A 17,327-nucleotide genomic window follows, 5' to 3' on the forward strand; every position below is an offset into this window, starting at 1 on the left:
CATGATTTCGGCTTCAGTCGAGATCTCAGGGTCCTGGGATTTACCACCGTGTTAGGGTCTGGGCTCAGCACAGAGTCTGCTTGTCCCTTTCCCTCTCACTCTGCTCCTCCCCCTCCTTGTGCTTGTCTCTCTCAGGTACAAATAAAATCTTAAAAAACAAAACAACCTACTGAGGACATGGGTTCTGTGCCTTCACTTCTATGTATCACATTTTTATAGGATATAATATATAATTTATAATAGAAAATAAATGTGATAGTAGGTAATTTGCATATATTTACATTTTGCTGATATGTGTCACATCTGTTTTAAGTAATAGTCTTTTATTTTCCCATACAAAGCGTTCCTGAAAGTCAAATATATAAAATATTTAGAAGGAAAATATTAAACCAGAGATTGACATGTTCAGTGAGTGGAAAGTGTTAATTCCTAGATAACTAAACAATAAAATCTCCAATCATGCCTTTCCTTTTCAAGAATCATTTTTTCATATTCCCTAACTTTATTCTTTTCCATCACAACTGAGCATAGTTAGTTGTTCTGTGTACATCAGTGATATTAAGGTTTTTCTGCCTTTGGCACTCTGTAATCATTTTCATTTTGACCCAGTTGTGTTAAATTATAGATTAATACCGCTGCTTTTTAAAAATAAGAATTGGTGTTTCTATTTTCCCCATTTCCATGCATTTTTAAATAAAATAATAAAGTAAAATTCAGTAAAATAGTTCTGCAATTTATAAACGTTGTTGAGAAAGATGGCGATGATGTGGTAGCAGGTGGTATGATTGGCTAGTAGGTATATCACCATGTTATAGATGTATTTATTCTAAAGAAAATGTAAAAATGTTCAAACAGGAAAGAATATTACTAGGAATATAAAGTATAACATGAGAAAGTACAGATTAATTGAAAGCAGAATATTTGTGAATACTTGAACTAAGTAGTAGATTGTACATGTAAGCAAATATGTTTAAATTTTTTTTAAAGATTTTATTTATTTATTTGACAGAGAGAGATCACAAGCAGGCAGAGAGGCAGGCAGAGAGAGAGGAGGAAGCAGGCTCCCCGCTGAGCAGAGAGCCTGATGCGGGGCTCGATCCTAGGACCCTGGGATCATGACCCAAGCCGAAGGCAGCGGCTCAACCCACTGAGCCACCCAGGCGCCCCATCAAATATGTTTAATTTTATGTAGCATTACATATCACATTTATTTGTTCTATGTTTTATGTCCTAAATATATACATGTGCCCATGAGCATAGTAATGTACATCACTGACTTGAGCAGTGATAGAGTAGCATGTTTGTGAGGACCGATTTCACTGATGTTTTAGAAATGGAAACCAGAAATGGGATGTTGAAAGTAAAGGCTTGTGGGTCCTTCACTGGTTCCAGGGGTGCTTGAAGCGTGAAGAACTGTTCCCCACGTTTAGTCTTTGTGTGTTTGTACTTTAACCCCGTTTAGTCCATCTGGACTGTTGTAACCAAATACCATAGGCCAGGTAGCTTAAACAACAAACATTTCTTGTTGGGAAGTCCAAGATCAAGGTGACAGCAGATTTAGGGTCTGGTAAGGGCCCACTTCCTAGTGTCCGTGCCTTGCTGTGTCCTGACATGCCAGAAAGGAAGAGGGAACTCTTGGATCTCTTTTATAAGAGCACTGATCTCATTCCTGGGGGTTCCACTCTCATGACCTAACCACCTCCCTAAAACTGCACCTCCAGATAGCATCACGGTGGGAATTAGGTTTCAACATACTAATTTTGGAGGGATACAAACATTCAGTCCACTGCAGACTCTCTGAGATGAGAGGAATGGCCACATAATAAAAAGCAAATACTAACAATTTCAACAATGGGCGTAAATACTTTGGTAGTTAGTTACATTTTTATTACTGCTGAAATATTACAAGCCCTTATTATTAGTAAGCGGCTACTAAAGTAGCAGTCACAACGTTTAGAGCTTTTTATATTCTTCCCCTCTGGATTGTGGGTAGCTTGAGGCTGAGAGTCCTGCCTGTTTCTTTTTACAGTGCCTGGTGCTGTAGATTTTTCGGGAATGCTAATGGAAGGAAGGAAGCATGGAAACTTATTCTTGTAACCAGTTGTATTTCTATTATTTGTGAGGTTATTTAGTAGTGTGTGTGGAATAATCATTGAGGCTTCTTTGTGGTGAATGACTCTGCAACACTCAAAACTCGAGGCATCTCACCTTCAGTCCAGTGTATTCACCAAGTCCTTTTAAATTTCTCTTCTTGGCTAAAGCTTCAGATTAAAACCATTTTTCTCAGGGTATAGGTGCTCTAAGTAGTGAACCCACTATGCCCTTCCTTCTCCATCTGCTGCATAACCTGTGGCTAGAATGTGGTATGTGTGGGGGGGTTGCTGTGGTTGGCTGGGCACCAAGGGTTCAACATTGCTGTGTGGGGCCCCCCTTCCCTTGCCATGCTGAACATATGCTGCTTCTGCTCAATCCTTAATGATAAAAATTTGCCCCTTTCCCAGATGAAGTAGGTTCCTGTGAAACCTGTGAACTTCTCTGGTGTCTGTAAGAGAAAAATTAGCACAAACCAGTAGAGGAGAAGCAGATAGGCTACAGCAGATCACATCAATTCTCTTGAAGCTACGGTAAACAGCTGTGCATCTCAGCACAGAAGGTCCTGTGAGTGGCTGCTGAATCTCTCAAGACCAGATAATACTAATTTGTCTTAGTTGGGTGGATCAAATTTTGTCTGGGAGCCTTGAGTTAAAGCTATGAGTTCCCAGTTGCAAACAGTCTCTTAGGGAGGAGGGGAGGAATGAATAAAGCAGTGATAGGAATTGGATCATGTTATATTGAATAGTAGAATTTTGAACTATTTCTTGGACTCCCCTTATATTCTGTGGGTCTGTAATTATGTATTCTTATTGTGATTCTTTTCTCATTAACTAATCAAAATAGCTACTTTTATTGTGTATTTACTCTGTGTCAGGCACACTGTGCTAAATTCTTTTTATTCTGTCCCAGTAACCAACAGTCCTTGTTTTATCATCATCAGTTCAACTCCATAGTGGTATTTCTCTCACGAAAGTACAGATAACTAATATAGATAGCTAATATTTTTTCAACAGCTGTCTGTACATGCAATGAATATTGTATGGAAAAAGTTGGGGAGTCCCGATCTATGAGTTTGGAACAGGGGTTTGATCACAGTTTGATCACAGGGGTTTGTCACAGTTTGATCTAATTATGCTTCGTCTTGACAGGGATACAACTCTTAAGATTTTTAATTGAGGAAATCTTACAAAGTTGAGCTTAGGGTTCTAGAGGGGCATAAGGCAGGACCAAGGGAAACTTTTGAGCCTTCTCTCTTATACCTCTTTTCAAAATCTTCTGAAAAAAGGAAGCTAGGATTGTGGGCAGCATGACCAAGTTGTACTTTTTCTCATCTCATCTCTTGAGTGTCCTAAGAAAACAAAATGTGCACACTCTTCTTGTGTAACTGCTGTGTAATCTGTGACCCTAACTTGCATTTAACACTGTACTTTGCCTACCTGGACAGAATAGCTAAATCATACTTTTCAGTGATTTCATTGTCAGACATGGAAAGCAGTTGTTCTTTCAGTGAAGTAATGAATGATTAAGTTTTGTTTTAAATATACAAGAAATTATCAAATTCAGGGGCACCTGGGTGGCTCAGTGGGTTAAAGCCTCTGCCTTCGGCTTAGGTCATGATCTTGGGGTCCTGGGATCGAGCCCTGCATCAGGCTCTTTGCTCAGCAGGGAGCCTGCTTCCCCCTCTCTCTCTGCCTGCCTCTCTGCCTACTTGTGATCTCTGCCTGTCAAATAAATAAATAAAATCTTTCAAAAAAATATCAAATTCATTGAGACTCTTATAAGGTTTTTGTGTGTATTTTCTGCCCAATTTTATTGAAATAACAGCACTGTCTGTATTGGTTGAGGATGTATAGCATGATTTGACTTCCATGTATTGTAATTATAATTGAAATAATTACCACAATAGATTTTTGTGTTTCTTAAAATACATCTTTAAATCAAAAACTACAGCCATTTTGTCTCTCTCCATAAATAATAATAATAATTTACAGATATTTGGCAAATGTATGTGTATACATAAATAAATGTACTTTTTTTTAGTTTATGTTTTCTAGAAATGCTATATTAAAGCTAAACTGTAGTTATTTTTACTTGGAATGTGGTATATATTGCCTCTTGGATTATAGAAATCACCTAAAACGTGACATGAAAAGAGTAGTGACAAATGTCTATAAACACATTAAAGATTAAAACCGTCGCTGAGTCCATTGAAAGGAAGTGATCTTATGAATTAGTAATGAAAGTGCATTTACAGGTTATTGTCTTACTAGGGTCTGAGTTTTAACAGCTGCTGGTAGTTTAAACTAATAGAAGTCTGAATAGCCCATAATTGAGTATTCATTCTGTTTATGGATTGTTTCTTAAGAGAAACACTTAATAGTATTACCCATCCTAAATTACTTCAACAGGGAGTTATAAAAATGAAATAAGATAAGGTAAGTCCATATGTTTTGTATACATGAAAAGTGCTCTCTCTCAGTGTATATAATATAAAATTATGAAATTATGTATTAAATTTATTGAGTGGCAGTTTTAGGAGTTGTTTGAAACTTTATTTAGATCCCATGAATACAATTTGTGATAATTTCAAAGTATATTGGACTAAAAAGTTAAATGTGTGTTATAAACATATAATAGTATAAGATTATTTAAGTGAAACAGGAGGCCACGTATTTTAGAAGATGTCATATAAGCAATGAGTGTATTAATTATCATTTTTCTGTGTCATTTAATCAGCTACAAAGTCCTTTGCTAGTTATGTGCTAGTAACATTTTATTCATTTACTTCTTTTTTCTCTTTCTGCTCATGTCTTAAGACTTTTCTAAAATTTAAATACTTTACTAACTTTCTGGCCCTTTCTGCAGTTAGCTGGAAGGATGTTTTCTTTTAATCAGAGTTGATAACACTGTTTTTAAACTAATCCAATTAAAGAATACAAAGGACAATAATCTTATTTTGTTTCTGAGCAAAGCACACATATTTTAGATAACAACTTTTAGGTTTTTTTTTAAAGATTTTATTTATTTATTTGACAGACAGAGATCACAAGTAGGCAGAGAGGCAGGCTGAAAGAGAGAGAGGATGAAGCAGGCTCCCTGCCCAGCAGAGAGCCCGATGTGGGACTCGATCCCAGGACCCTGGGATCATGACCTGAGCTGAAGGCAGCGGCTTAACCTACTGAGCCACCCAGGAGCCCCAGATAACAACTTTTAAATACTATGTCTGAAACACCACATTAAATGTAGCCATGTTCTAGTACTCATTGTTAAAATTATCTTAAAAACCATCAAACACTGATATTTCCCTTTAATTATATAAAAGGGGAAAATGTGAAATAAATGGAATTTGAGTGTCTTTCATTTATCTTGTATCATACCAGATACTTTGGAGAGATATATAAAAATCTCCAAACACTGTCATTGAGGAGTTTATGTTGTTAAAAGTAGGATAAAAAATATTTTAAAATCATTGGGGCGCCTGGGTGGCTCAGTGGGTTAAGCCGCTGCCTTCGGCTCAGGTCATGATCTCGGGGTCCTGGGATTGAGTCCCGCATCGGGCTCTCTCTGCTCAGCAGGGAGCCTGCTTCCTCTTCTCTCTCTCTCTCTGCCTCTCTGCCCACTTGTGATTTCTCTCTGTCAAATAAATAAATAAAATCTTTAAAAAAAATATTTTAAAATCATTAAAAAAGCAATTTGTAAATAAATGCCAAAGGATGTGGTAGAATTAATAAGTGTTCTTGAAGTGAAAAGAGTGAAAGTCTTAAATTTTCTTGAAAAAAGAATGCTCACATTTTAGGATGTTGGAAGAAATCAGAATTGATTTTGAACTGTTTACTAGAATTTTGAACCCAGGCAACCTCCATCTTAGGTATGCTGACCAGTTGTTGTAATAAAGAATCACCATCAGTCTTGGAGCATAGTATATAAGTATAACATGCATTATCTTTTCTTTATTTCAAGGCATACTTCCGACAGGGTGTTGCCCTCCAGTACCTCGGACGTCATGCCGATGCCCTGGCAGCCTTTGCCTCTGGACTGGCTCAAGACCCCAAGAGTCTACAGCTTCTGGTGGGGATGGTAGAAGCTGCCATGAAATCTCCCATGAGAGGTAAATAGGATGAAAGTATTGGTCTGACAATAATTTAAAGCAGGACATGTCTAGCTGTTGAAGACCTTGGACTCAGGCACTGAAAACTGATAGGTTATCAAATTTGCCAAGATTGGATATTTTACTCAAAGGAAGATCAAGAATCACTGTCGATAGCTGATGTTAATGAAGTGCAATGGGATGGTGGTAGGGCCACTGGCCCAGAATATTATGGACTGGGATTCTATTTTAAATTTTTTTTATAAACTATATGATTGTGGGTGAGTGAATTAACTTCTCTGGATTTCAGCATTATCTAAAGAATGCTTTTTTTTAAAAAAAATAGTTCTAAGATTCTGTACCTCTAAATCAAACACCGCCAGAGGTAAATTGATTGACTCAGTTAGACTGATATGCCATCTAGAAATAATCAAATAAGAGACGATATTAGACATTCTAATATTTCATAAAAGGAAGTATGGATCTAACTGTAAGCTGTGTCTAACATTTTTCAGAGGAACATGAAAAGATTATGTTGGATTAAAAGGAAAGAGAAAAGATAGACACGAGTTTACATGGTTTTCTCCTGCTCTTACTTCTGTTTTATACCAATTGATATTCTGGAAGAACAATGGATTGAAAATAGTACTGGAGGTTGGAGGCATTCTAAGGCCCAAATCCGATTGGCTTCCCTTCGAGGAACATTGATTTTTGCAGTAGCCCTTAGACAGATTGGGCTGAAAGGATACACCAGGTACCATCTTTGCAGTGACCGAGACACTAAGGCAGATTGATGTCAAACAATAGACAGCTAATAATGTTCCATATTAATTAGATTATGTCAGACAGAACTCTGTTTTATCTCTGAAATGGCATGTTTTTGAATGAACCTAAAAATTTTAATGGCAGTGTCATTAGATATTTTGTCTGGTTTTGAAAATATTTGTGACATGATATAGTATTAATATATCAGCTAGTACAGTATTTGGCTCATAATAAGTGCTAAGTAAAAGTCTGATGAACTAAATGGGACTCATATAGTCTCTGGGTGATTCATAGCTTATAAAAGTGTTTTCCTGGAAGTGGAAGGTTGCATGTTTTAGAAAAAAAGAGATAAGGAAATCTCTCCTCATGTGATTTTATAACCCCACACAAAGCTGAGTCTGCTTGTAGGAACCTAAATGGCTTCTTCCACTGGGGGACCTGCTGTTAATAAACTCTGACTTAGAGCAGATGCGCTTTGGAGCTCCAGGGCTTGCAGGGGGAAGTGGACAACAACAACAAAAAATCAATGTCTCTCCTTGCCATTTTCTGGCATTTTCTGATTCTCTTCATATGCCCTTCTGCAAGCAGTTTACCTGGAACATTTTTTTATTTAGTTTGTGAAGATACCACTTCCTTATTCTGAGATGCTTCTGCTGCTGCCTTAGAATACTGGAGTGAATGTGTTGAGATCAGCAGAATCATACTTACCATTTTGCCTTTGCAACAATTTGTTTAGATAAATGTAAGGAAATCTTCCCTGCCCTGTGAGAAATCACTCAGTGCTGCCGTCCCCCTTAGGGTTTTCTGTGCCATGTTCTTTCCCATCTTATACTGAGTGACCTAAGGCTGACCCCGGAGAAAGCTGCATCTTACAGGTGCCTGGAGCGCTTCAGTATTTTCTCCTCTTTCCTTAAGGCAATTTGATTTATCTCATTTATTTTTAGCATTGCCTTTACTACCGTGTCTATTCCAGGTGGGTTTCTCTTATCAACATTTTATAGAGGCTGTTGCTTTGCACGGTGTTGTTCTGGGCATCATCTCACATCTTAATGACCTCTCTTTTTGTCATATGGTTGTAATTCACAAAATCTGTCATCATTTGCTGCCCATTTTTTACCCACTGTTTATTTTAGCTTCACGCCAGTCAGTTTGTGCTGTTGTTGCATAGCTGTGCAGTTTGGGTCACTTTACATAGAGGTCTGATCTGTTGTTGTATCAGTTTTTTTTTTTTTTCCAAGATTTTATTTATTTATTTGACAGGCAGAGATCACAATTAGGCAGAGAGGCGGGCAGAGAGAGAGAAGGGGAAGCAGGCTCCCCGCTGAGCAGGGAGCCCGATGTGGGGCTCGATTCTAGAACCCTGGGACCATGACCTGAGCCAAAGGCAGAGGCTTTAACCCACTGAGCCACCCAGGTGCCCCTTATCAGTTGTTTTTGTTTTGTAATTCTTAAATGTCACAGAGGAAGCTCCCTAGTCCGAGTACTTCGATAAAGAAACAAAGCTCCAGTGATGTGCACAGTATCCCTGTGGTTTGGCCTTTTGGAGTAGTGTCAGGATTTCTTTTTTCTTTTTTTTTCTTTTAATATATGTGCTGCTGAAGTGAGCACAGGATTTCATTTTTTTTTTTTAAAGATAGGGCTGATCCACATCAATATGTCCTTGTTCCCAAATAAATGTTATATTTATCCATGTTGAAACTTACTTGATTTTTTTTACTAGATTTTTTATATTGTTGCTTATACTGCTAACTGGATTAAGTCTATTTTACTTTATTGAATCATTACTTAATGGTTTCACTCATGTTCACCAACCAAGATAACAATTAAACTACTTCTCCTGTGAATATATTTACATCCTTATACATACTGTATTTCCTTAAATCGTTAATGAAAATATAAAAATAAGTATAAATATAAAATGATATGCTTTTTCCTGACCTCTCAAGTTATCCTTTGCCTATTTTTCCATTTCTCCTTTTCAGGTAGCCTTTCAGCAGTTTCAGCTCATTGTATCTTGTAAATGTTTATGCAAATTTGCATGGTAGAGCATAGTACTACTGCCAACCAAATTCAATAGTATAATTACAAAGTGAGATTGAGTTTACCTTTATTTGTTCCTCTAAAGACGCCAGGGCTGCTTCTCGCTGAGGGTTCTCTTGTGTATATTTTCTCTCCTCCCGTTAATTCGGTAATCTAGACTATTACATTTATGGGCTATCACCTGCCGTGGTGTTTCTAGCAGCTCCAGAGGATCCAGGGAAGCTAATTTTATGGAGTGCTTGTGGAAAATGGCTCTGGAATAGATAAGCTTTTCTCTCAGGGTCAAGTTGGGGCTCACCTTTCATTTGCCTAATTGCCACCCACCCTCAGAAAATACTTTCCCTTTGATTTTCTTTTGGGTGGCCATCACTTCACAGGAGGCCTAGTTCTGAAATGCTCTGTTAGGAGAAGATGGGAATCTAATCCCAGGGCTGCCATTTGCTGTTGCATCGACTGAGTCAGGTTGCTTCCCTTCTCTATGCCTCAGTCCTCACCTGTAAGAGGGAAATGACAAGATATACCTCCTAGTACTGTTTTGTGAATCTGCCACTAGAAGGTATAAGCAGGCTCTTGCCAGCCACCTTCCCTGCCTCAGTGTGATGCACTTCTCCCTGAGGAGTGCACAGAACAGCCGTGTTAATCTGCTCTTGTATTTATGATGGGCACGGAGGTCTGGGTGTGGGAGGAATGCCGCACCGCCCAGGGGGGCCTCTCGTGTCAGCCCCCAGTGCCAGGAAAAGCTGCATTTCTCCTGAGTGGTGGTGTATTATTATTATTATTTTTTAAATGGTCTGGGAATTTTAGATGTGCTCTTTATCCTTTTGCTTCATCTTCTGTGAAGTGTAGAGCCTGAAATGTCCTGGCCACCTTTAGGAAATGGGCCGGGGCTTAGAGGCTGCCTGTCTGTATGCTGAGGTGTTTTTGTTTTTGTTTTTGTTTTTGTCTTATCCTTACTTTCTATTCATTCTGACATTCTGACTTCTGTATTTTCTACTTTTATTTCTATAGAAGGCCTTTGAATCCTTTTGGAACAAACCTGGGAAAATGTGAAATGGCTTAGACAAAGCACTAATAAGCGTCAGTTGTTTTTCTTTTCTTTTCCTCCTTTATTTTTTTTATTTTTTTATTTTTTTAGGAGGGTTCAGTTTTACTTTTTGTATCAATCAAAAGTTTTCTAATTGTGGTAAAATATGTGTAACATAAAATTGACCATTTTAAGCAGTTTTAATTTTATAATTCAGTGGCATTACATCCATCTACAGGGTTTGTGTGACCATCACCACAATCCTTCTCCAGAACTTTATCTTCTTTCCAAATTGATACCTTGTCCCCATTAAATAATAACTCCCTGGGACGACTGGGTGGCTCAGTGGGTTAAGTGACTGCCTTTGGCTCAGGTCATGATCTCAGGGTCCTGGGATTGAGCCCCTCCCTCATCAGGCTCTCTGCTCAGCGGGGAGCCTGCTTCTCCCTCCCCCTCTGCCTACTTGTTACCTCTCTCTTTCTCTCTCTCTCAAATAAATAATAAATTTCTCTCTCTCTCAAATAAATAAATGAAACCTTTAAAATAAATAATAACTCCCTATTCCCCCCCGCCCCCACCCAGCTCATGGCAACTACCATGCCATTTTCTGTCTCTGTGAATTTAACTACTCTAGGTACCTTCTTTTTTTTTTTTTTTTTTAGAAAGCGCATGCATGGGGGGTGCGGTGCAGAGAGAGAGAGGAAGAGAATTTTTTTTTAATAAATATTTTATTTATTTATTTGATAGAGAGAGATCACAAGTAGGCAGAGAGGCAGGCAGAGAGAGTAGGAAGAAGCAGGCTCCCTGCTGAGCAGAGAGCCCGATGCGGGGCTCGATCCCAGGACCCCGAGATCATGACCTGAGCCGAAGGCAGAGGCTTAACCCACTGAGCCACCCAGGCACCCCTCTAGGTACCTTCTATATGTGGAATCATACAAAAGTTGTCCTTTCGTGACAGCCAAGTGGTTTTTAATTTAGTTGCCTCTTTAAGGAATCACCCTAATAAAAGGTGACCATTAAAATTAACAGAATGTTATGAACCTCTCCTCTAAATTTGGGGTTTTGGGAGTAGTTTACATTCATAATACTTTGCTTACTTTCTTATCTTTCATTACTTGCTATTCTCTCTTTGGATCATTGTTTTGGAGATTTATTTCAGAATGGTTTCCATCAGTCTCCTGGATTTGCAGTGCAGTACTATATTTTAGTGATGTATCCAAGAGTAAGTGGTAGTGGTATCACCAGGTTTTTATAATCATCGATATATGGAAATGTTATAAGGGTAATTGGAAGCCTCTGGGTCTTCATAGTGCCATAGACAAATTGAAATCTGTGAAAGTGTTAATTACCTTGATGTTTGAATGATGACATAATTCTTTCTTGCGATTTAACTTTTTATTTTATATAAACTGAAAGAGCTCTATTGGACCTATTTAGACAGATCACTGTGAGGCACCATCATGTTTAGAGATATTAAATCCCAAATCCAGTGATATTAATATATGAATAAATGTGTGTCTCAGAACTGATGAAATATAGTGTATTTATTCACTGAGTGAGATTGTTTATTAATAGTCTCTACTATGTTCCTACAAGCTCTTCAAATGTCAAGAAATGTGACTTCGTTCATCTTAAAATCTTAAAGCCTATGCATTTTGAACGTACATAAGTGGTATTCAGTGAATGTTGCAGAGGCCCTCTACATTTTTACGTAGTTGGTTTAACATAGGCTATTTCATATATCATGCATAGTTTCTAGAAGGAAAACATCTTAATGGCTACAGGCTGATAAATCTGTTCCACCTAGCCTGATAAAATCACAAAGTTTGTCTCCTTGCTAATAGCCTATGTTTACTCTAGAATAGGAATTAGAGCAATAGAAAAGTAGAGTTGGAAAGAATCTCAGAGATAGCTAATCTAGCCTATTTTTTTTTTACATCAAAAAAAAAACCCTTGTTCTACCACTTTTATTTATCAAAAGCATGTATACCTGCTAACCAGAGCTTCTGACTAAAGAGTGTGGGCCAATGAGATATAATTACAGGCCAGAGCAGAGAAATTTGATATTAAAAATTTAAATATACAGAAAGTGAAATGGACTTTTATGTATATATCTGTGCACATACATATCTATGCACATAGATGTACATCCATGTATGTACATATGTATTTGTTTATGTGAATGTGTCCACAAGTATATATAGACATAGGCATATCTATAACATTATAGATTTATATAACCACTACCAGAGTCACAATCTATACCTGACAAAGTAAGGAGGTAGAAGTTGTGTGGCTTTGAAATCCACGTCTCTTTTTCCTTAGCTGAGTATTTCCGCCCATTATTCCACATCTGCTTCCTTTCCTATAATAGTCTCTGGTCCCTTCAAGCTGGCCTGTTCTTCATTCTCTGTCATTCCATGTGCCTATCTTCTCCTGGCACCTTTGTTTAGGACAAATCTGCCTAAAATACCCTCTACTCTCACAGGGAAAAAAAAGACACCAAAGACTTGTCCAAATCCTACCTACTCTTTCTCCAAGAAATCAAGTTGTGTTTCCATGAGGCTTTCTGATTACCCTTAATAATCACTCCCTTTTCCAAACTCTTATGACATGTATGTATATGAGCTTACATTTATTTTGTCTGTTAATGTATTTATAGTCTCTTTCCAATGTACTGCAACTGGAAATTTGTTCTTTTACCTCTTGTTCCTTCAACTGTGTTTTTATTTAGTGTAAATTTGTACAATTGAAGATTTCTTTCTTTCTTTCCTTTTTTGGCAGGGGTCATCTTCCAGGTATTTCCCTTAGTCCTTTAATTATGGCAATGTTTTCTTTTCTTTCTAACATGATACAGTTTTAGAGTTCAGTTAGAAGGCTCCTTTTTTGGCTATGATTGCTATGGTTAAAAAAAAATCACCAGCTAAAGCACGGTATCTTTGTTGACAAGTAGTCATTTTGGTCTCTCTGTGTCTGAACGCTCTTCCCGTGTTTTGGGAATTCCCTTTTCTACTTCTGCCCCCTGCCTTCCACTGTAAAAGCTGAAATCATCAGATCCTAATGTTCCCATCCTCCTTTGCAGCTAAGAGCCACCTCTGAGTTAGGAGCTAAAGGTTCAAAGAAGAAAGGTTAGCACAGAGTTTGTTCGGACGGTGTTGGTTGGCAGTTGTGACATCTGTTTTCTAAAGGTGGCATTCAGTGGTGGCGGAGGCAGCATTGGAAGCTGAGGTGTCCTGGGTTTAGTTTTGATGGTCATGTTGCTTTCACTACAGAGTTTTTGTGGCACGATTTTGACTGTGGGTCTGGAGGCCTGCTTTTTTGCCCTTCGCAATAGATCTTCAGTGCATTTCTTTTCTACTTAAAACCAGCCAAGATTGGTTTCTTTTTTTCAATAACTGAAATTTTTGCCTGGTATGGATGGCATCAGAGAGCCTGGCCTTAGAGCCCTGCAGTGGGTTCTGGTCTTGGCTCTGTTCTAAGCTGTCTGAACTTAGGTAAATCACTTCAGAACTTAGAGGCATCATTGCTAAGATGGGTATTTTCAAGGTCTTTTCGGCTTCAAAATTCTGTTATTTTTGCTTCTGCTAATTGGCTGGTGGGATGCTAGTAAGATCATCATTGACTCCCAGACCCATCAGTGGGTACCACCAAATTCTGCTCACATTGATGGTTCTAATTTCTATTCTAGTTATTCCTGGGTTCTTGTGCCTGTATTTAGCCCTATTGGTCAGCTAGTGTTTACTGGTACTACTCACACTTGCATCTTGACAGGTGTAAAAATGTTCTTTGTTCTCTATTTAGTGATCTGATTGAAGGGGGAAAAATGCTTTAGGCATCAGTAGGTTTCGAGGTTTCTGTGGTAATGTTGATTCAGATGAGAGCTCCTCAGTGTGGAGTTGAAATTCAAAGCCATAAATTATAAAAATTACATTTTAATGCAGTACCGTTGGCTGAGATATTCAAGATTTAAAGAGACCAGGGTTTTAATAGTTTTTTTTTTTTTTTTAACATATGTACAGGGGAACAACTAATGTGAAATAGTTTTTCATGAAAGCTAACAAATGTGTTATAAGTGCCACGTCATTATAGGGTTATAGCCAGTGGCTCTGCGATTGTCTTTAAAAAAAATGGGGTGGGGGGAGAAGGCACTTAGAGGTCATTCTCTAAGACTCAAGTGGAAAGAATCTCTTTGTGGCTTTCAGAGCCCTAGTCCATGTCCTTTCCAGATACCACATGAAAATAAAATGAGATCAACCTTAATTTTGTCTTCTGTCTTACCTTAGTATATTCAGGTGATGTTTTTCTTTTATGCTTTCATTTGTCACCCCAACAAAAGCTGGTAATACTTTTTTATTTGGTCATACTGGTCTTAGAAGAAGCAGCGGATGCTGGGTTGCAGTGAGGATGATGGGGATTTTGTTGGGAGAGTGTCTTTGAGTTCATCTTCCAGGGAAAAGGTAGATGGAGTTCTATTAATCAGTCATTCAGATTCAGATTGCACAAACGTTTATTGAACTCCAGATGTATTAGGGACTATCACCTGTGTTGCAACAGGAAGCTTTCGATTTAGTGTCCACATTGTGCCAATTGCTATGGCATTATTATAAAGCATTAAACACTCTATAGCAGTGTTCGCATTTAGCTGGGGAAATGCCTTAAAAATTAACATACATGGAACAATTCTAAAATAGTTAAGGGTAGAACAGCAATACCTATTATAAAAATGCAGCCAAAGTTTAGATATGAAGAGTCAGGTGGGCTGGAGGGCCTGGGAATACCATATGGTGGAGTCCAAACTTTAGAGTTGTGTTTATAAGATTTTGAGAAGACAGCAGGATGGAGGAGGGAAAACTGTCTGGGGGAAATGGCATGCTAAAGTCAAAGAAAGACCAGAAGAGAAGGTGGGTGTGGCTTACGCAGGTGCAGTGTGAAGAAGGAGACTACCTACCAGACGGAGGCTGAGATTACGGGGTCATATGGATAAGTGGACACTCGGGGTGGTGCTAGATTAAGGGCTGAAGAGTTTGTACTTGAAATGCCCCATAAAGAGGTACGATACACATTTGTTTCTAGAGCATATTACAAAAGATTGTTTTGTATATCATCCTACATTCTCTTGTTTCCTTTTTCTTTTCTCCCCAGACTCCCTCGAGCCCACTTATCAGCAGCTTCAGAAAATGAAACTGGACAAGAGCCCCTTTGTGGTCGTGTCTGTGGTTGGGCAGGAACTCCTGACAGCTGGCCATCATGGGGCCTCTGTGGTTGTCTTAGAAGCTGCTCTCAAGATTGGCACCTGCAGCCTCAAACTGAGAGGTTCTGTTTTCTCTGCCCTGAGCAGTGCTTACTGGTCTCTCGGAAACACGGAGAAGAGTACTGGATACATGCAGCAGGACTTGGATGTAGCCAAGACCTTAGGTAGGGTTGCTTCTGTCTTTTATTTCAATACAGAAAGGAAATAAAGCTGATTAGCCTCACATGGATGGGAATAACATATGCAATGAAAAGTGAGTGTGTCTCTAGAATGTTCTCTGTTTTACACCACTTAGGGCTTCAGGGCTTTTCTTATAAAAAAAGGCCGAGTTCTGTGGATTAACATATTAACATATTCATTGCCCTCTTCAGAGATTTTGGCTAACAGATTTAATATCCCAAGTGATAGTATTGATGGGTGAATCCTTCATCTTAATTTTAATTTTTGTCTATCTTAGAATGCATCAGCATTTTGTCAGAAGTAACAGTATAGTGCAGTGGTTGAGAGTGGGGCCTGTGGAGCCAGAAGGCTGAGTTTAGAATCCCCATTCTGCCACTTACTAGCCATATGACCTTCTGCAAGTTGCCTCACCTCTTGGTTCTACCATTTCCTCATCTGTAGAATAAGTGTGGTTTATGATTATGATCGTTGTTACAGTGATTATTCAGTGACTTGCAGCACTGCAGGAAGAGAAGAGTATAGTCGATCTGTCATCAGCACCGTTGTAAAGAAGCAACATGTCATAGTGGGTTTAGTTAAATGACTGAATCAACATGCTGATGGTTGTTCAGAATCTGAGGTCATTTAGCAGAGCATTGAGGTGACTCATAGCAGCTTGTTTGTGTCAAGGTCTTTAACCTCTCATTTCCAGGATACCTATGTCCCCAAATGTAGTTTATGTTATAACAACAGTTATTGTCCAGAGCTTTAAGTTCTAGGACCATAACTTACTACACTGAGTCTTGTAGAAAAAGAAAATACTTTTCTAAAAGAAGGCAAATGAAATCTTAGCTAATAAATCTGTGGTTCTTAAATTAAGATGGGCATTATAAATTACAATTAACACTCTAACTTAGAGAAATTTTATCTTTTTTTTTTAAATCCACTTTAGGTGACCAGACAGGAGAATGCCGAGCTCATGGAAATCTGGGCTCTGCATTCTTCTCCAAAGGAAATTATCGGGAGGCTCTCACTAACCACAGGCATCAGTTGGTGCTTGCTATGAAACTCAAGGATCGAGAGGTAGGAAGTTTACCTGCAGACCAAAAACACGTTTTTTGAAACATGGAGTCTTTATTGCTGTTCCGAATGTTTTACATATCGTAAAATATTACTTTTAGAGGTTAATAATCATTGCCTCTATCTTTAATGACAATCAGGTGTAGAATGTCTACCACATATGCACCTTGGGCCTATAGAATTGAGTAAGACTTTGGTCCCTGACCTCAGGATCTTAACAGCTTGCATTATTCGGATGCATGACTCTTATTCTATTCAAATATGAAAGGAGGAAACCCATGTAAAATTAACAAAAAATGGTATCTTCATGATATATCCATTAAATTAAAGAAGCACCCATTTGCTTTATTTGAGATGGAGTATTAGTACTGCATACTCCAAACTCTTCATTTTATTTCTTTGGCGGATTTTAAACTCAGGTGGTAGAAGCATATTAAGTGTGATTGAGAGACCTGAATTACAATGATGAAGAATATTATCCTATCTTTATTAGAGAAATGGAATGTAATATTCTCAGAGAGCTGATATCCGGTAGATACAGCATGAGAAAGTGCTTGCAAAGTAGAGAGAGGGTGGAGTTTGGAATAAAATAGACCCAGACTGGAATCCCTGCTCTAGTACTTTCTGGCTCTGGAATCTTAGGGAAATTATTACTTAGCTCCTCTTTGCCTCTGTTTTCTTTCTTAGAAAATAATGATTATATTTCTTCCTTACACAATTATGATAGGATTATAAATAATGTATATGTAAAATACCTAGAATGGTGCTTGGAAGTCCATAAATGGTAGCTTCTAATACATTTTATTAATAAGGAAGAGATGGGTAAT

General features: G+C 38.2%; 1 protein-coding gene across 7 annotated transcripts in view; it reads left to right on the forward strand.

The window, feature by feature from the left end:
- Positions 1 to 17,327, forward strand: part of TTC28 (tetratricopeptide repeat domain 28) — a 645,085-nt gene that overhangs the window by 334,996 nt on the left and 292,762 nt on the right. For all 7 annotated transcript variants that reach the window (XM_082697968.1, XM_082697969.1, XM_082697970.1 and 4 more), the window contains 3 exons: positions 6,055 to 6,202; positions 15,153 to 15,425; positions 16,373 to 16,503. In XM_082697968.1, coding sequence (XP_082554094.1) covers positions 6,055 to 6,202; positions 15,153 to 15,425; positions 16,373 to 16,503 — 552 coding nt within the window. The remainder of the gene's footprint in view (positions 1 to 6,054; positions 6,203 to 15,152; positions 15,426 to 16,372; positions 16,504 to 17,327) is intronic.

The sequence above is a fragment of the Mustela nivalis genome (assembly GCF_964662115.1).
Source record: "Mustela nivalis genome assembly, chromosome: 14".
NCBI lineage: Eukaryota > Metazoa > Chordata > Mammalia > Carnivora > Mustelidae > Mustela > Mustela nivalis.